This window comes from Asterias rubens, chromosome 1, assembly GCF_902459465.1.
Source record: "Asterias rubens chromosome 1, eAstRub1.3, whole genome shotgun sequence".
NCBI lineage: Eukaryota > Metazoa > Echinodermata > Asteroidea > Forcipulatida > Asteriidae > Asterias > Asterias rubens.
Window position 1 is genome coordinate 6,147,374 of NC_047062.1, and position 20,749 is coordinate 6,168,122.

Here is a 20,749-nt window from a genome sequence, read left to right on the forward strand (position 1 = left end):
GATGGGTGTGGCACATCTATTAAAGATGGAGCCTGAAAGAGCTGAACGCGAAGCCTTTTACGGCCTTGGGTCCTGGCCCGCCCAAGAGCCTGGGAAAATTTTGCTTTCTAGATGCTCCGTGGTGCGTTATTAATATTAGGCAAATAAGATGAAAAACGAATAGAATAGAACATAAGCCTTAATGTGAGCAGCAGTAGAACCTTTTGGGTGAACATCAGCTTCAGGTGCCGATCTATGACACAAGTTTTAGGGGGCAAATTATTTTGTCAAAGAGTGAGCACACGAGTGTGAAACCTTTATGGCATGAGTTATGGGCCCGCTTAAGGGCCCGGGGAAATTTTGCATTCTAGATGCTCTGTGGTGCAATCTTAGGCCAATAAGAGGCAAACAGAACAGAACAGGGGCCGATTTCACAAAGCAATAAAATTCATCGCAAGACAAATTTTCAGTATCACCATAGAGATTTGTATTGTGACATCACACTTTACTTAGCAACTACGATTGATTTGAAGTTACGATCAATTTGAGACCTTTGTGAAATCGGCCCCAGGACATAAGCCTTTAAAATGTGAACAGCAGTAAAACCTTTTGAGGTGGGGGTCCCTTCCAATTTTTTTTAAGGGGAAGGCGCAAATCTACCAATGATGGAGCATGCGTGTAAAAAAGCCGTACGGTTTGGGTGCGGGCCCGATTAAGGGCCCGGAAAATTTGCATTCTAGATGCTCTGTGGTGCAATCTAGGGCCAATTTTGAGGGGGGGGGGGTGGCATTTGGTATAGTGTCCCTCACCCTTCAAAACGCTGCGTCATCCTTTGCCCCAAGATTAATGCCCATGGTGGGACACAGGGTTGGTCTACAGTGCAAAACTTCGGCTTCATGATAAAGGTGGTCAAAAAGATGGGGGGGGGGGCATTTGATATTGTGTTCCCAACCCTCCAAAAGATTGTGAACATGTCCCCCTGCCCCCCCCCCCTTGAATGACGCCCATGCTCGGTAGGCGTACTTTCCCGAGAAGGGCAAAGCAAAAACTGTCCTATGTGCCCTCAAGCTGAAAACCCCCATTTGTGTTGACTAGTTGGCATTGTACAAATGGGTGACCTGACAGTGTCTGAATGTGTTCTCAAAGTTGAAAATGTTCGCTCAGCAAGCCCCCCCCCCCAACCCTCCCTCCCCCACCGGTCACGAATCCCCCGCCCACGCACGAAGGATGAAACCAGAGTGGTGGGGAGGGAATCGAATGGTCAATAAAGTAGGACGTAGACGGACAACAGGGGGCGCTCACACAGGATCATCAACAACAAATTGGTCTTGTGTGGTGTGGGGATTCGGCCAGCAGAATCTAGGAAGGTAACTTTAGTTTTTAAGCTGTTGCCGCAATTATTTATCAGCAAACTATGAGCTATATTACACTCAGGCTTGAAACCACGACACTAGTTGTAGTTCTTTGTCAATGAACGTCACTCATTGTCATTGTCATTGATTGAGGTAGTAGTAGACGTGGTCGCAACCGGAGGAAGAGTAACACTTTACAGTGAACCATGGAGGTAGAGTGAACAAAGGGTACCGGTAGTGGGAACTCTAGCCCTAGCTGTGTAGACCCAGTTACTAGGGCGCTGTCCTCCTGGATAACTTTCCGTATGGCGCCATCACTATTTCACAAATTTTTAAAAAAGGCATTGAGGTAAATTAAATACTATTATTTCATATTCAGAGTGAATGAAAAAGTGGTGGTGCATACGGAAACTTTTCCTTAAAATAAAATGGCTGCAGAATTTTCATTTCAAAATGTGTTGGTGTTTTGACAATCTGGTGGGATAATGTGATTTCCTCGCAGGATGAATTTGGAACACACAATCTGAGAAACATTTCATGCAAAAGTGTTTCTCAGATTGAAATGTTTTTACATCCCTCTAAAATACCACATTCATTCATCCTTCGTTCACAATGAGTTGGAATTTATGTCATGGCCAAAAGCTTGATTACAACAAAAGGTATCAAAACCCTTTAAAATTAAAGGCAGTTGGTAATTCTCAAAGACTAGCCTTCACAGTTTGTGTATCTCAACATATGTATAATAACTTACCTGTGAAAATTTGAGCTCGGTCATCAAAGTTGCGAGATAATAATGAAAGAAGAAAACACCTTTGTCACACGAAGTTGTGTGTGTTTAGATGGTTGATTTCGAGACCTCAAGTTCTAAATCTGAGGTCTCGAAATCAAATTCGTGGAAAATTACTTCTTTCTCAAAAACTATGGCACTTCAGAGGGAGCCGTTTCTCACAAGAATTTATACCATCAACCTCTCCCCATTACTCGTCACCAAGAAAGGATTTATGCTTATAGTTATTTTGAGTAATTAAATCAATAGTGTCCACTGGCTTTAAATTCTGATTTATTCATCGTTTCTCCCAGGAAAGATGCTGGTGATAGGTGTGGATGTGGGAGGCACAAACACAGATGCTGTGTGTTTGAGAGGAATCGATGTTGTCGCATCGAGGAAAGTACCAACGACGGAGAATGTGACTTCAGGATTGAAACAGGCTCTGGCTGAGATTCTAAGAGATGTTGAGGACTCTCTGGGTAAGAAGCCATTTAATTAGCCTTGTTGAGATATGGTGGACAACATACAAGTGCACTTTGGTTTGGATGTATACTTTATGCACATTTACCCAATTGTGTCATAGTATTTTGTCCACCATATCTCAAAGTAGTGAGGTGGGTTGAGGGTTTTGGACCGTGTGGAGAATTCATGCATGATATTCTTCGTGTTTTAAACTGATTTCTGATGCTAGAAATCAGAAAAAATCAGCAATTTTTGTAATCCCAGCATGGGTCAGCCCTTGTATTGTACTCGGGCTAACCCTTTAGTCCAAAGGCCAAATATCATGCTTGAGAGATCGGACGTGTATTTTATTGTCTGTGGTGTTCTTTAATTTTACTTGTTTTAGAGAACTGAAAAAAAAAATCCACTTCATGAAGTTTATTTTACTTTTCCCTTTATGATATTCTTTTTTTTTTACAACGACAATGTTGCATATATTTTTAAAGATTTTTCCTGATTTCATGTTTTTAAATGTAACTTTCCAACTTCATGACGGAAATAAAGCAGTCACCACATTAAATTGTGTGCAAACCTGTAATGTAGTGATTCTGGTAATGCACAAACAGATTTGTAACATATATGGGAGGGAGGGTATGGGTCTAGGTCTAAAATCAGGGGGGAGCCAGGGGTGGATTTCACAAAGAGTTAAAACTAGTCTAATCTCGAGTTAGGGCGAGTTAGCCTCAAATTTTTAATATACTAAGACAAAGTTTGGACTATCTTTGTGAAATCAACCCCAGGCCTGCGCGTAAGCCATTTTTAGTAATGTTTACATTCGGCAAATCTCATCCCCGATTATTGATGACGCACAGGTCCAGATGCTTTGATTAGTCGTGTGAACATCGGAACTACACACTTTGTCAACGCAGTCATCCAGAGGAAAGGTCTGACCCCAGTGGCTGTTATCAGACTCTGTGGCACAGCGTCTCTCATGATGGAACCATTCATTGATTTTCCAGAAGATCTTAAACAGGTGTGTGTAAATTCACATAAAGCCTGTAATCACAACAACTTGCTTAGCACAGACAAATATTGCTTAGCAGAAACTGGTTACCAGCCAAAAGTCTGTTAAGTTGATAGTGATGTGACTGGTACCCCACCCATTTTTTGCTTAGCATAGAAATTCGCTAAGTGGTATTTTCTACTAAACAGCTTTAAATGGGTCCTGAGGTCACCTTCGCAATACTTGTTGTTGCACCATTTCTAAAATGGTTCAACCAGACAATGACACATTACAAATAGCCACTGTTATCCATATACCCCTGTGTTTTATTTGTTATTGTGTTTTATGCAATGAGGGAATTCTGCCTTACCATACCTGTAATAAGCACTTTCAAAATGGCAAGAATGGCAGACAGTAGCTGCTTGCAACCATGGTACGAAAGGTCAAAATGTGCGATAATTATAGTTTTGACCTTGGAGCCTGTCTTTTACAATGTTCAAGGTTTCAATTTCTTACCAGGGAAGTAAGAGCCTTCATTTGTCATCGATAGACTCCCAGAATTAAACCAACAAACTACGTTTCAATTCCTTCAGATTTTGTGTGCCTCAACTCATCTTGTGAACGGCGGCTATCAATTCAATGGAGAGGAGATAACGCCATTGGATGAGGACGAGCTGATTGGCTGTATTCAAACTCTAAGAGCCAATGGCATCAATAATGTGGTTGTGAGTGGCATCTTCTCATCTGTCAACCCTGCCCAAGAAATCAGGGTAGGTTTCTTTTTATTAACTCCTTATTCATTTAATACACAGGCCAGTTTTTTCCATTCTGATTGGTCAAGAGGAGATCACGTGGCCATGTTTTAAACATGCCATATAAACACTGCGCCCTCAGACCTCGCAAGTTCCCATTTGTACCATGTTTGTTTGTTTGTTTGTTTAGATGATCTTTCTATCAAGGGAACTCGCCAAACTCCCACAAGGGTAATTTAACAACGAGATGGCAACAGCCAGTCTCTCCTGTACAAAAATTAGTTTAACGTCTATGAGAGTACGATTATGAATTGCACACATGTTAGTTTTCAACGAAATTTAAATTCATTTCTTAACTGAAAAATGCCTGGAAAAATATTAAACAAACGAAACGTTTAAAAATGTCAGTTCAGGACATGACCTTCACAAGATCTTTTTGGGTCGAGTGGAAGTGGGTCAAATCATTTGGCCAGTTTGGTCTCTCAGGGGTAACTTGATATCCAAAGCTTAGTTATTATTCTTTGATTAACCAACAGGAAGCTAAACGCAGCTTGTAGTAATTCAGTTCTTTAGTTTGAATGATTCACACAATAGTGGTAGTGTCATGGCTGAACGGTCCAGTGCACCAGACTCAAACTCTGGCGTGTTTTTAGAGTGTGGGGTTTAGGTGCTGGTGATAGCATTTTTGTCCTTGAGCAAAACATTTGTCACTATAATTACTTCATCCTTGGCATGGGTGGTAAAGCCATATGTTTTGCCCATTGTGTAAAGCATAAAAAAAGATCCCATAAGAGTTGGTTTTCCTGGTGTTTTTTTGGCATGGTTGGCTGCAGATCAAGCCACAACACTTTGCAGAACTATCACAAGGTGCTATCATAAAAGTCGTCTGATAATTCTAACAAAGCTTTGCATATGTGTAGCTGTCCATAAAACGATGAGCTCTTTCGGACACTGGGGTGGATTTCACAAAGAGTTAAGACTAGTCTTATCTCTAGTTACGACGAGTTAGTCGTCCTAACTTAGGACTAGCCATGCGTTTTTCATATCTCCTAGGAATAGTCCTAAGTTAGGACTAGTCCTAACTCTTTGTGAAATCGACCCCTGGTGTGATAAAGTGATTTAAGAACAGATGCATTGCTATTAAACTGACAAAATAGTCGCAGACAGTGTTTATGTTTTGTGTGATTAAAGCAACAGTATTGCACACATGCAAAACTCTATACTCTTGCACATTCTATAGACAAAAAGGCAAAACAAAACTTATTTCCTTATTAGGTAAATGCTCAGTGAGCGTTTTATTGACCAAGATGGCTGATCAATCTCAAACTTCTACAAGTTTGTCATTTTATGTATATATGGTAGACTACATAATGGGCTTACACTACCAGCAACTGTTTTGCTAGCAAAACAAAATTCTATTATGTATATTTAATTATAGGTCGGAGAGCTTCTGCACGCCCATCATCCCTCAGTGAGTGTCACTCTCTCACACACAGTGGGTCATCTCAGCATCTTAGAGCGAGAGAATGCATCCGTTCTAAACGAGTGTCTTAAGACGCTGTGTGCAAGGACCGTGACAATGTTTGCTAGCACCTTGGAGGAGCTTGGACTGACGTGTCCCTTCTATCTGACCCAGAATGATGGTACCGTCCTCAGGTGAATATTCAGAATATGAGAAACCCTGGACCTCAGTTTATGGAGTGCAAATCTTTTAACTCTGAACTTGCCATCTGCCAGTTTATAACAGGGGGTATACAACTTATTTTGGCTGGTAACCTGTTTCTGTTAAGCAAGAAGAATCTCTGTTCAGCAATGTTTGCACTTTTAAAATCTTCATGAAATGAGGTCCTCACAATTTCTTACACTTTTGTAAGGTGTCCTTGTTTCGTTTTTGATAAACAATTATTTCTAACTAGAATTTCTTGGCTTTGTTGCAAGGCACTGCAAGAGGTATGTTGTCCTTGCAGAAACAGAATCCGGCAATCGCCGTTGACTTATTATTTATTGGTTGTCGTCTTTCAGCTGGGAACAAGCCCTAAGATACCCCACCCTGTCCTTCTCGTCAGGACCAACTAACAGCATGAGAGGTGCTGCAAGACTATCAGGTGTGTTTTCAGATTACTATGACAATTGTTAATTTGTTATGGACAAATTTCTGTCATGGTCAAGTGGTTAAGAGCACCGCATTCAAATTCTGGTGGTTAAGTCATCTGAGTGTGGGTTGGAATCCCGGTCATGGCACTTGTGTCCTTGAGCAAGATGCTTTACTATAATTGCTTTTATATAACACCCAAGCAGATCCTTGCCATTTGATTGGAGGATTGTCCGTCACGTGATAGCAAATAAAAGTACCATTGCACGCTGAGTCACTCGCCGTGCTTTTTCGTTCCATCCGAAAAGTACCATTGCACGCTGGCACGCTGCCAGCGTGCAATGGTACTTTTCGGATGGAACGAAAAAGCTGAGTAAAAACATCACTGCGTGCGCGTGTCTTTGGTAACGCAGCAGGTGTTACTGCAAGAAGGCATAGTAAAATTACTAGCATTCGGCTTCTACAGTTGAAATTGTTTGTTTTGAAAGTTGTTTCTTTCAATCGAAATGACAAAGTTCTACTTGGATGTTATATAAAACAAATAATGAATGTTTTTCATTCGTGCAATGGTGCGAATATGTTCATTCGTTGAAAGCTGGAATGTTCCATTCAACTCGGCTCCGCCTCGTTGAATAGAACATTCCATCTTTCAACTCATGAACATATTCGCACCATTGCACTCATAAACATTCATTATGTGTATACTATTCACCCAGGGGTATAAAGTGGTACCTGCGAGGGTACAGAGGTTGATATTGGGTTTATAAAAGCCTTCTGAGCGCACGTCAGATATTGTGTATGGAAAACCCATTAGTGCCATGTGGCTGTATACTCCTCAGTGAGCAGAGAAAGATCAATGTTGTTGGCCCAATGACCAAAGCACTAATGTAAAGCACATTGATACGATTATTGTGAAATGTGCTATATAAGAATTATATATTTTTATGATTATGATTATTATTATTATTAAAGACACTGGACACTGTTGGTAATTGTCAAAGACCAGTCTTCTTACTTGGTGTATCTCAACATATGCATAAAATAACAAATAACAGTTTGTCGTTGAAGTTGCGAGATAATAATGAAAGAAAAAACACTCTTATCACACGAAGTTGTGTGCTTGCAGATATTTGTTTTCGCGACCTCAAAATCTAATTATTAGATCTTGAAATCAAATTTGTGGAAAATTACTTCTTTCTCTCATAACTATGTTACTTCAGAGGGAGCTGTTTCTCACAATGTTTTATACTATCAACATCTCCCCATTACTCGTTAATACCAAGTAAGGTTTTATGCTATTTATTAATTATTTTGAGTAATTACCAATAGTGTCCACTGCCTTGAAACGCATTTCTGATAACATTTTATGTCTAAGGCAGGCATTGAGAATGGTATAGTGGTGGATATCGGTGGGACCTCGTCTGATGCTGGCTACCTCCAGGGTGGCTTCCCCAAGGAGGCGTCGACCAAAGTCAAAGTGGGAGGAGTCAATACCAACTTCCAGATGCCAGACGTCATCTGCAAGGGACTGGGCGGAGGGTCTCGTATCAGATACAAGGAAGAGAAGGGACAAATTGTTAGTTACTTATTTTTAGTGATAGCTAACAATACTGAGATAATAGTAAACAAATATTGACTGCTTCGAGTGCTATGGTTAAAACTACGACTTCCGAGGTGATCCCCGAAGCATTCTATTTGGAAAATGGAATGGTCCGGAGATCACACGACCGCCGGGTTTCTGGAAACTAACACATAGCCCTATCATGTGATGTGCTCTAAGCCAATGGAAATGCAGAATTTTTGTAAGAGGTGTTATAAATTAGCTGTTGCAAACTGCTTACCAACCAAAAGGACTTATGGTATAACAGCAACAAAGAATAATGGTCTCACAATTCAATTCGGCTTGCGAGTCTGAAAAATATTGAAAGTTACAAAAAATACGGAAAAGCCTTAAACCACATAAGCATACAATAACGAACAAATAAACTGCATGCGCATATTATCCAGAGAGAAAATTACAGTAAAAAATTGCAAACCCCCGAAAACAAATTAAAAAGAATTAATCATTAAGTAACCTTATTGCACTGGGATGAAAACTACTGCGAGTACGGTTGGAGTCGGCTCTGATCGCTCTATATGGCTTACCTGTTCTCATCAACTCAAACAAACTATTCACAGGGTGAAATTCATCTGAAACAATAGATCTCGATTTCTTTAGAACCCGTGCAGCGCATAAAGTTTATTCAAAGCAGGAAGCTTACGACCAATAATAAAACTAGCAGTGCTGACTACACGATTGAGGCGTTTTCGGTCATCTGCCGTGGTGTTGCCATACCAGACAGTGATTGAGAGTGTCAAAACACTCTCAACAACTGCCCCACAAAACTTAACCAGCAAATCTTGGCTGACACGAAAACTCCTCAATCTTCTAAGAAAGAACAACCTTTGCTGGGTCTTCCTAACAATGAAATCAACATGATATATGCACTACTAGAAATTTAAAAGAGTCAACAATTTCCACTACAATAATTTCCTTAGGCTTTTGACGGTTCAATATTAGCAGAGTCTTTCTCGAATGCTAAAAGAATACTCTGCTAGGGTCCAAACGTCAGGCAATTAACTATTTGGTAAATTATCAAGGTTTCTACAAAGTAAAAAATTGAAGGCAGACTTGCCCTATATTTTCTGAATTCCATGAGCACGTGGTGATAACGAATTTCTTTTCAAGAATAATTGACGCACTGATTAACGCACTATGCTGTGTATGAGGTTTTGCATACGGTTGCCTTGAAATAGGCAATATGTGGAGTTAGAACCTGCACAATATGCAGGACGTGGTGTTGTGAGTTTATACAGCACCTCAAGTTACTATTGGGCAACTGCTTAAAGATAAATGGCTGTAGAATGTCAGATATTGTATGATGGTGACTCTAGTGAACAAGGGATTCAAAGACATGTTGACAAAGTTTATTGTCAATTCTATGAGTGGTATGCAGCTGTTGTAGTTTCTTGAGAAGTGGTGAAGTGTTGCCACATTGACTGGCTGACGGTGCATAGTTTTAAATTGAATGCAAATTTCCATCTTTTTAAATCGTTGCGGTACCCGCTGCTAAAATAATAGGATTCAAACTGCCTCTAGCTACAGGTATCCTCGGTGGTCTAGTTGGTAAGACACTGCTCTAAAATTGCAAGGGTCGTGGGTTTGAATTCCACCAGAGTAATATGCATGTGATTTTGTTTCACAGAGCTTGGGAAAGTACAGTATACAGTGCTAACACACATCAGTGTCTATTGGTATAACCAAAAGTAATACATTTTTTCTTGCTTTCTTGTTTTCTTGGTTTCCTCCGTAGATCTCTCTGACCATTGGTCCAGACAGTGTAGGCTACCTGCTCAACAAGGAGTCCAGAGTCTTTGGTGGTGCTACGTTGACCAGCAGTGACATTGCAGTGGCCGCTGGATTGACCTCCTTTGGTGACCCAGGTCAAGTAGCTGACCTCCCCGATGACCTGATAAACAAAGCTGTGGATAAGATTCATGAGATTCTTGAAGATCTGATAGACCAGGTCAAGGTAAGGTTCTTCCAACCAAGGGTCAAAATAAGATCTAAATTAAATCAGTCAAATGTGCCACCTGAAGAAGGTGAAGTAGAACTCGTGTGCCTTGGGATGGTCATGTGATCAATTGATGTTCTCCATTGATATGGTTTAAAGAATGATTTAAGGCCCAGTGACCAGGGGTAATAATGTTGAAGCGCCATGAGCATCACTACGTGACAGACCTGGGCGCTATATAAGAAGCCACTATTATTATTATTATTATTATTATTATTATGATGTTTTGGAAATAACGAGAAAGGTTAAATCTTTAAATCAGTCAAAAGGTTCCACCTGAATCCAGTGCTATAGTTGAGTCCTGCTTGCCCGAGTCTTGAGTTGAAGTCTTAGATGAGTCAGAGTCCTCCCCACCGAGTTTGAGTCACGGTGCTTCAAGACTTGAGACTTTAGTACGAGTCTGAGGAATCGGCAGACTACTGAGTTCAAATCAGGATTTGTCCTGCTATTTTTCTTAATGCTGTGGAGTAGAACTGGAAGACCTAGTTCTGATAGCAACTTGTTCTGCTGTTTGTCTACCACCTTGGAGTAGATAGAAACCAATGACTTCTAGTTTTGCTCAATTGATCAAGGGGACTGCCACGACAAGAGATATCTTATGTCTTGAAAAGCCTATTCTAATCAACACTAGGAGACTGTGATTAGTAGCGAACTAGTCCTGTAGTTGAGGTAATCTATTCCTCTTTATGTTTGATTTTTTTGTTCCCCAGCTGAGCCCGGATGATGTACCTGTGATCATAGTTGGTGGTGGCAGTGTTCTTGTAGATGAGAAGCGTCAAATAAAAGGAGTCTCTAGGATTATCAAACCACCTCATTATCAGGTAACAAGACAGGGAAGCATTAAGGCTGTGTCCGAATTGGTGGCTTCAGCTAGGGCTACTACAGCTAGATTTCCGCATCATCATGCGCATCTTTAACGGCACTCTCAGCCATAGCTGAGCCCTACCCCAAACCTCATCTTTAAGTCACTCTGTATAACAGTGGTAATGGAATAACAGTGGTAATGACCAGGTTGGTAAAATGGACCGAGCTGAAGGTCACCAACTTTTTTTCCCCATTAATCCATGAATAGATACCTTTGAAGAAAAGAAGCAAAACGGTAAAAAAGCACCGCGCACAACTCTCTGCCAATGACGGATCTTTCTTTGACCTTTGTGAAAGCGCTGTCCGTGCTTGTGATGTCTTATGCAAGGGCTCTATACTAATTTTGTTTCTGTTTTTATCGTGATTGAATTTAAAGGTAGCAAATGCTGTAGGGGCAGCCTTGAGTCAAGTGAGCGGAGTGAGAGACACAGTGGTCAGTCTCGATCAAACTACCAGAGAAGCGGCTTTAGAGGGGGCTAAGCAGCAAGCCACACTGGTTGCAATTGAGCACGGTGCTCAGCCGGACTCTGTGAAGGTGAGAATCTGTAGTCTCTCTTCAGGTGTTGTTGTTGCGGTTAATAATAATAACTTATGTAGTGCATTTTACAATAACATATCAACGCACTTCACAATAGTTCCCTGGTCATTGGGCCAATATTATTCCTGTAATATTTCTTAGCTCCCTGGGGAGTATATAGAACTGGGCTGCCTAGTGCTCCAATACACAATATATAAACCGTTATCCTCAAAGTTTCCTATGAAAAATTTACAGTTTTGACAAAGTTCTTGTACAACAATGCTTCACTGTTCTGAAAAATGTAGTCTTGTTGCAAGGTGAAAGTAGTGTGCACAGGAAGTAGGGAGGGAACGGACATTGATCGCGATAGTTGAGCGATAGTGTAAATCACCATGTCTTGCACCAAGACTACTACTTTGAGAACGTAGTGAGAATGAGTTTGGTGTGATCAGGTACAACCCAGTCCCCTTACTCATAACTTACTTGATTTTCAATCTTACCAGATAACCCAGGTGACCGTGACACCCTTAGCATACTTACCCGGTAGCGCAGTACGCATCAAGGTCAAAGCAGTTGGGGATCTAATGACAGGCATAGAGTCATCTGGGAAGATGACAGATACCGCGTCACTAGTTAATGCATCTGAGTCCCTCAAGAAGATACTAGACACTAACAGCAAGGCTGCTACTCCTAAAGATGCAACAATCAAGCAAGGTAAGGTGTTAACTGTGCGGTGTATGTAGCTCAGACATTTCCACATTAAATGTTTTCTCTGGACAGAAGACAGAAGTAAAGTTTTGTTTGTGGCTGAGAATTGTTCATGGTTTGTGCCTTTGTTTACTCCACTCTACTTACTGATTTTTCATTCAAATTCCAAATCACAATTCATCCTTCCATTGTTTAATTTTGATACATTCGTTAGCAGCCAGTTCAGTCGTACCAAGTCCCTCCTCACCAGCACCTTCCAGTAAACTGCCTGAACCCAACGTTGATCCTATCACCGGTGAATGGTTGCTCTCTGAATACGATGTGGAATGCATTGCCATAGGGGCAGGGATCTTAGGGTGCGGCGGGGGTGGCAGCCCCAACCTGGGACGCCTCAATGCCCTGAAGATACTGAAAGAAGGGAAGAAGATTCGGGTTATAGCTCCCACCAGGTAGGTGTTCATTTGTCAGGAACTTGAAACCAGGGCCCAAGCCTGTAAGCACAAAAATTTGCTTAGCATGAAATTTCTTCCTTGATAAAAATAGGATTACCAACCAAATTTCCATTTGTTTTTGCATGTTGTTTGATACTGGTATTCAGCTGAAAATCACGTGGCAATTTGGTTGGTAATCCTGTTTTTATCAAGGAAGAAATTTCATGCTAAGCATTATGAAATTGGGCCCAGGTAGGTATTCATTTATCAGGGACTAAGAGTGGTTTGAGGTCTGCAGGATTTCACTTGTTGGTAGAACCAAGATTGGATCAAGAACAATCCGATACAGAGACCATGCTTTTGCCAAAGCCTGCCCCTGCCCTGTGGAATAAGCTCCCTGTCACATTCCACAAAATAACATCGCTCGATACCTTCAAGAGGGAACTGAAGTCACACCTGTTTACAAAAGGTTTAATTTAACTACATGTATATAATAACCATCATTTCATATCTATAAAAAAATTCTTAAAAAAATTGATCGGTTTTCTGGAGAAATGCGCATTTTAAATCCATATTATTGTTATTATTGTTACTAATATTTCCATGTTTGATGTTTTGCAGGATCGGTAGTACCCCAGCCCTGACAGGCTTGGTGAGTCCTGTAGGCTTCATGGGAGCTCCTGGCATCATGATAGAAAAACTAGAGAGAGGGACCGAGTATACAGATGCAGTAGAATGCCAGCGCCAAGTCCTTCAAGCTGGATATATGGATCAAATTCCAGACAAAATAGGTGACAAATCTTTGCCTCTTTTCTTCCATTTAATTGTTTTCTTTCTTTATGGATAGATGGGGATGTGATATGAGTTGGATTTAGATGAAGAAGGGACTTTTTGTTCAGTTTTTTGTAGAACAAATTTGTCAGTTTCATCAGGGTTCAAATCCTGCTCTTGTCAATTTTGTGTTGGTTCGACCCCAAATTATTGAAAATTTACCCAGTTAGTTTCCTTTCTGGCTTATTACTTGTTATATAACACCCGAGCAGATCCTTGCCATTTGATTGGAGGATTGTCCGTCACGTGATGGCAAATAAAAGTACCATTGCACGCTGAGTCACTCACCGTGCTTTTTTGTTCCATCCGAAAAGTGCAATGGTACTTTTCGGATGGAACGAAAAAGCTGAGTAAAAACATCACTGTGTGCGCGTGTCTTTGGTAACGCAGCAGTGTTACCGCAAGGCATTTTTATATTAGTAAAAATTACTAGCATTCGGCTTCTACAATTAAAGATTGTTGGCCTACGCTTTGTTTGTTTTGAAAGTTGTATCTTTCAATCAAAATGACAAAGATCTACTTGGATGTTATATAAAACAAATAATGAATGTTTTTCATTCGTGCAATGGTGCAAATATGTTCATTTGTTGAAAGCTGGAATGTTCCATTCAACTCGGCTCCGCCTCGTTGAAGTTGAATAGAACATTCCATCTTTCAACTCATGAACATATTCGCACCATTGCACTCATAAACATTCATTATGTGTATAATATATTCAATTTCATCTGATTTATGCATGCATGTTTCTTTCTGGCTACTTTTGCTTCCAATATCGCCTTTGTGCACACAATTGTTTACAGTAATTGCAGGCACTTAAAAGAATAACATTAACTGGAAAACTGCTGACATGGTGACAGATGCAAAATGGTCCCCTTTATGCAAAAAATCTCTTTATTAAAACTGTTTTAAATTCTCTTGTTGACTTTGCATTTCAATTTTTATTTTATATTTTTTATTATTTGTTTTAATCAATGCTCAAGTTAACTTAAATCAAATAACAAAACCTGTACTGAATAACATACCAAGAAAAACAAAGAAAGAGGGAATAATAGTCAGTCCTGTATGCTGGAATCTTGTTTAAAAATGCTTTAATTTTGTTATGTTGCTTTTTAAGATGGTGTTGAGGTTATGAGAGACAATGGCGTGGTATATGTTGATGACTACCCTATTGAGACTAGTAGTGCAGGCAGCAGGCCAACTACCGGTAAGTGTAACTGTAAAGTTTGTTTTAATAGATTGTGTGTAGGCGGGTATACACATTCAAACCGGGGATCTCTAATAGTAGAAGAGGACATTCAAGTAGAAGAGGACATTCTAACCGGGGATCTGTAACAGTAGAAGAGGGCAATAGATTCCCCTGTTGATGAGTTTGTACCATAGAGTTATATATAAGAACTAGAGGGCGCACTGGCCTTTATACGCGCCCGGCATGAGCGCATGCCGCCATTTTCTAAGTTGACAAAACAATAAACACAAATTCCAACGTGTACTTCATATTCTAACGTGGTCGCTATGATGAGTTGTGAGATTGGTGGTACCGACATAATAAATTGAAGACTGATCTTGCTCTTCCTTCCATTCTCTTCTGTAGTCTCTAACGTGGTCGCTGTGATGAGTTGTGAGATTGGTGGTACCGACATAATAAATTGAAGATTGATCTTGCTCTTCCTTCCATTCTCTTCTGTAGTCTCTAACGTAGTCGCTGTGATGAGTTGTGAGATTGGTGGTACCGACATAATAAATTGAAGATTGATCTTGCTCTTCCTTCCATTCTCTTCTGTAGTCTCTAACGTGGTCGCTGTGATGAGTTGTGAGATTGGTGGTACCAATGCCATGGTGCCGTTTACGGTGGCTGCCAAGTTGGACTTGCCGGTTGTGGATTGTGACGGCATGGGGAGAGCTTTTCCAGAGCTTCAGGTAAAAGGGGAGAATACATGTTTTCTGGGGAAGATTACCTCCTCTCAAGATCACCTTGATGATGTTAAGAATAATGAACCATTCTTGTATAGCGCATATCACAATCACAGAGAAGTCTATGCGCTTTGAGATGGACAAAAAAGATAAGTTGAAGTTAGACAATAAAACAAGAAGTAATTACGTTAAGGGAAAAATTAGTTGATACAGAAAGAAATACTGTGGGTTATTGCAAAAATAAATGTTTTTTTTGTTGTTGCTTTGTCTGAATTGAGTTCACTGTTTGCACTTGTTTTATGTTGTCGGGAAAACTATTCTATAATTCTGGTATACACACCTGGATTCTTATGAGGTTGCACAACGTCTCTTCCCCATGGCATGATACATAAGTAGTATTGATATTAATATCAAGGGAGGCAATAGAAGCTACCAATGTGAATATATTCAAGGGCTATGTAAACAAATTCCTCAAGAACCTAGTGGGGCTTTATTTATTGCTTATCTAAATCTGTCTGCCTCAGTAACCAGGACCACCGTCTCCTCCCATGATTTTTAATAGCGTCGGTGGAGTCAAGAAAGATCAACTCTTATAAAGTGCAATTCCAAAGAATGGTCATTGTGCTTCAGAAATTTTGACTCCAGGTGTGGATTTCACAAAGAGTTGGGACTAGTCATATCTCGAGTTAGGACGAGTTACGAGTCTTAACTTAGGACTAGCTGTACGTTTGTGATATCTCTTAGGACTAGTCCTAAGATAGGACTAGTCCTAACTCTTTGTGAAATCGACCCCTGGTCCCTGGGTGGTACATTTCATTCCTTAAACCATCTTAGCTCCCCTGGGAATTTACAGCCAATGCTGCCATGAATGTAGTGTACAACGCTAAATCAATCACAAGAACCATCTCTGCCCTCACAGGTACACATTTATCCCTTGGTGATGAGAAGTAGTTAAAGTTAAGTGTCTTTGTCTTGCTCAAGGACACAAACTTCATGACCTGATGACTCTGCAACTAGAACATGAGTCCGATGCCCGTAACGGCTCAGCTGCGAGACGGATCAAACACCATTTACGGGGACATTCCACCAATCATTTTTATTGTAGCTCAATGCAGAGTTTGCTTTGTCTCTAAACGGCTGCAATTTTTTCCCCAGATGTTTGTCCCCGCCATCTTCAACCATCCATTATACCCTTGTGTCTTAACGGACGAGAAGAGACGGAGAGCCGTCACCTTCAGAGCAGAGACAAGCAAAGATTTAGAGAACCACTTCAGGAGAGTTGTTGGAGAGATGGGGTAAAGAAAAATTCTCTATGTCACCATGATTCGTACTTAAGGATCTGTCTTTGTGAAATGCAGATCTCATTGGATTTGCAGGCAGGTTATTCTTCCTACTTAAGTCTGATTTCCCCCCCCCCCCCCTATACCCACCCCTACACCCATCCCAACCCTAAGTAACTCCTATCATCATCTTCCTCTCTTTCAGATGCCAAGGAGCATTAGCCTTATCTCCTTTAAGCCGAGATGCAGTCCTGAGTCACACTGTTCTTCACTCAGTGAGCCGTGCATGCCAGCTCGGTCAAGCCGTACTGCGGGCCAAGAGGGACAAGACGTCACCGATTGACGCCATCTTGAAACATGAGAATGGAGTCCTGCTCATCACTGGAAAGGTATTATTTTTAAGAACCTTAAAAGCTTTTTTTTGCAAAATTAGTTTGAATATATTTGTCTGGTACAGAGACTTCTTTTGTCCATTGTGAATGCTAAGTGGTGAATTTCTCAGACTAAAAGCAGTGTTTGTTTAAACCAAATAACCCTTGTTTATCACACCTCAAAAAGCTTTTACCACCATGTTGTTTGTAAAATGTTTCCTTCTTTCGAATAAAAACCACAGAAGAAAGGTCCTATACTATAATTTGTCAATTGGTAGATTGTGGATGTTTCGACTGCGATAACTGGGGGTTTCTCAAGAGGACAGCTAAGGGTTGAAGGAACCGGAGAGAGTAAAGGACAAGAGTTGCAGGTGGACTTTCAGAACGAGAACTTGGTGGCAAGAAGAATGGACAACGGAGATCATGAGGTAATAGTTACAAAGTATCTTAGATTTAGTACAAACATTCCTCCATAGAAAGCAATTAAAAGCTACAGCCTACAGGCACGATATTCATCCTACTGTGGACTGTTTTCTGATTTGTTGGCCTTTGAAAACTATTAATAAGGCATAAAGAGGCTATTAGAGCCTACACCATGTGTGGGCCTACGTAGGTAAGCCTTTGTACTCTATGAAATATTCCTTGTTTTTTCAATATGAGTCGAACAACACAGTGGCTGGTTGTTTTTATGGTTGTTGTTGTGTGGTTGTTATATTTGCTTGCTGTTGTTCCATGTTGGGTACACATAAGTTGTTTATCATGTTATGTACATTGTATTTTATTATATACACATGAATTTAATATTTCTTTTATTACTGTAAACACTTCGCCCCTCTGATTTGATGTGTGTTTTCAATTTAACTTTCTGAAATGTGTTTTTAGTTTATTTGTTTGATATGTGTTTTCAATTTGACTTGTTGTACTCATTAACATGACAGTTTTAGTAATGGTATGAATGCACAGTTCTCATATAGCACTCTATCAGACCTGATGGGCATATTAAAATGCTCCATTGTTTTAATGACAAGTATACAGTTAACAGCCATGTTTGAATAATGAGACCCATTTATATAGCACCTTGTGATGCTGCGCAATCAGCAGCCAACCATGCCGGAAACAGTGGGGTGAACCCCTTCTCTTCAGTGCTTCAAGTCCATGTGCACTTGAGCACTGAACCACGACACCCCAGTTTTAAGCGGTGCATCCTTTGCATTCTCTCCCCCGTCTACTTTTTGTTTTGTTATAATGTCTTTGCTTATTGTTTTTGTATTGTTTCTATGGCTGTTCCCAACAAGCCCTGGCTTATTTGAACAGCCTCCTTACTCACAACTTAATTATTGTTTTTGTTTTCAGTATCATTTTCATTGGACATGTTTACTCTTTAATAATTGTATTGTAATACTTTATTTTTATTCATATGATTCTGTCTTTTTTTATTGTGAGTACGGAAATAATCGTTACATTGAATTGAAGTGCAATTTACTGACCAAGTGTTTCTCCACTCGTAAGTTTAAGAGTATTTTTCGAAGTACAGGTCGATGGTGTTGGTGTACTATTTTGATGGGAATTGGTAGGATGTTTAATGCTGTACATTTGTTTATTTTTGTTATTGATTATCTGTCTTTCAACATTTTTATATTTTACCCGTTCTGTCTTTAATTGATTGTAATTTGTTTATCCTATTAACTTTGTTAAATTTGTTTTAAACAAACTGTATAGTAATAGTAATTATAATAGTATTAGTAATGATTATATGAATCTTTAAAATTACAAGCTATAAAATAGACATTGACCCTTTAAATCATTTCTTTCAGGTCCTAGCAACGACCCCTGACCTCATCACCATTGTAGATGCAGATTCTGGCCAGCCAATCAGCACTGAGGAGCTTCGCTTTGGTCTTCACGTTGCCGTCTTGGTCCTGGCTTCATCCCCACTGCTACGAACGCAGAGGGCCTTAGAAGTAGTTGGCCCTCATGCGTTTGGTTATGATCTTGAGTTTAAGCCAGTTGCTGAATATACGTCTCATCATCCAATTCCTCTTTAAGTTTTTTTCAAGTCACAAATTTGTTTGTACAAAATGGCAGACCATGCTATATTTTACAAAGCTACAGGAAAATCACACTTTTTCGAGGGACATTTGTGTGAAACAATACGTTCTAATAGATGTTAGATTTCGATTGGCCTCTACCTACCGGGCAATCTCAGTGGTCTAAATGGTAAGACACTGCTCTAGGATTTGAACTGCCTCTAGCTTCCTGGCAATCCCAGTGGTCTAGTTGGTACGACCATGGAGGAAGGAGTTCGAACGAAGGGACTTCAAAAGCTGAACCCGTGGTACCGCGGTCGTTTAAAGACACCTCGTAATCACCCACATACCTTATACAAACAATGGGCGACCTGGCGTATGTGAGTTTGTGCGTGCCCACTTGGTTCTTCACACAACTATGGCATCGTATGTCGTATGGATATAATAAAGAAAAAACAAATTTTGAACCACCGCCACCACCGGAAAATAGCAAAAAATGTAAAAATATGCTATGATATTTCCATGAAAACACCACAAATGCAAAATGAAGAAGTCAATTACAATGAACCTTCTACAACTCCGATTTCATGTGAAAAAAAACCCCAAAAGAACCGGAAAAAAACAACGCAATCGCTTGTACCATGTGCGCATCCATGAAAGACAATGAAAACACATCTGCGCATGCAAAAGCTGTGTATTTTTTGCAATTCTTGACTCCAATGATTCATCATCAGGAAACAATGCAGAGTGGCGGTACGGCACGTTCTGTACAAAGAGATCTAATCGCGCTCACTAATCGGTCGTCCTGCAGGAGGTCCCCTATCTTTTCCCACTGGTCAGACAGGGGCATTGTCAGGTTTTTTTTTTGTTACTCTGCAGTTTGGCGGGCCGTTCAAGCTCCTTCTCTTCCTATTCATATTCTTTGTATTTACTCCAAGAGTTACTTTTTTAGCATTAAATAAAAAATGAATTAAATTAAATTTCTTTCTTTTATTTGTATACACATACGGGTTTGAAAACCAGGCTGAGTTTTAAAAAAAAACATTATTTACATCAAATGTATTCTTAATTAAATGTAAAACATTCTGTAGATGCAGCAGAGTTTCAAAAACGAATTTTTATTTTTTTTAAAATTGTGTATCTCTTTTTCTAAAGTATTTTTTTAAAAGGATTCATTTCGTGTGCAATCCACACATTTATGCTTTAAAAGTATTCATGGTATTGCTATATTGTATAATCATGTCTCATGTTGAATTAACCATTACCAAATCCTCCAAAATCCAATTCAGGACATCATCTGACTTTGTTGGATATAGTAACACAGGCCCAACTTGAGTAAAGGTAATTGCTGGTTTGCACTTGTGTTGCAGCCATTCTTTGTGAGATTCTTTGTGAGTCCGGTGAGATTTTTATCTGCACTGAAAGTGCACACAAATTCTGACAAATCTTGTATGCATTGTAATGATACATGTAGTTAGTGACATAAATCCTTGCCTTGTATTTGACTACCATGAAAATCAATATACTGTATATTTGTAGTTCAGTCTTTAACAGAAAACGGGTTAGGGTTTTGCTATCTAAATACTCTGAAATTATATTATATATTTTTTACATATTTGTTTCCTTAAAACTGTCACTTTTACTATTATCAATAAACCATATATACTTTGTATACAAAAATAGTAGCCTTGTTCATTCCTGACAAGATGCTACACCGGTCTTATGGGAAAATTTCATTTGAGTCAAAATGTCCACATAATTTCAAGAGTGACAATAATAACATGATCATGCTGCATGACGGGCAATA

General features: G+C 39.8%; 1 protein-coding gene across 3 annotated transcripts; it reads left to right on the top strand.

Moving 5' to 3' along the window:
- The first annotated feature begins 1,280 nt into the window (after positions 1 to 1,280).
- Positions 1,281 to 19,175, top strand: LOC117294388. Of its 3 annotated transcripts, none has more exons than XM_033776768.1 (19): positions 1,281 to 1,346; positions 2,412 to 2,579; positions 3,414 to 3,574; positions 4,138 to 4,314; positions 5,735 to 5,952; positions 6,319 to 6,401; positions 7,768 to 7,964; positions 9,742 to 9,960; positions 10,713 to 10,823; positions 11,243 to 11,401; positions 11,887 to 12,097; positions 12,306 to 12,540; positions 13,144 to 13,313; positions 14,468 to 14,557; positions 15,137 to 15,270; positions 16,420 to 16,559; positions 16,750 to 16,933; positions 17,194 to 17,343; positions 18,730 to 19,175. In XM_033776768.1, exons 2-19 carry the CDS (start codon positions 2,417 to 2,419, stop codon positions 18,958 to 18,960), a joined length of 3,033 nt encoding a protein of 1,010 aa, XP_033632659.1. In that variant the 5' UTR covers positions 1,281 to 1,346; positions 2,412 to 2,416; the 3' UTR covers positions 18,961 to 19,175. The 3 variants fall into 3 exon arrangements, with proteins under 3 accessions (XP_033632659.1, XP_033632675.1, XP_033632667.1); XM_033776784.1 differs by having other exon boundaries at positions 12,309 to 12,540; XM_033776776.1 differs by lacking the exon at positions 1,281 to 1,346 and adding an exon at positions 1,353 to 1,543.
- The last annotated feature ends 1,574 nt before the right edge of the window (positions 19,176 to 20,749 follow it).

Coding starts and splice junctions, on each gene's coding strand:
- LOC117294388 (XM_033776768.1), top strand. CDS start 2,417: ATGCTGGTGATAGGTGTGGATGTGGGAGGCACAAACACAGATGCTGTG. Junction 7,965..9,741: donor AGGAAGAGAAGGGACAAATT/GTTAGTTACTTA, acceptor TTTCCTCCGTAG/ATCTCTCTGACCATTGGTCC. Junction 13,314..14,467: donor TCAAATTCCAGACAAAATAG/GTGACAAATCTT, acceptor TTGCTTTTTAAG/ATGGTGTTGAGGTTATGAGA.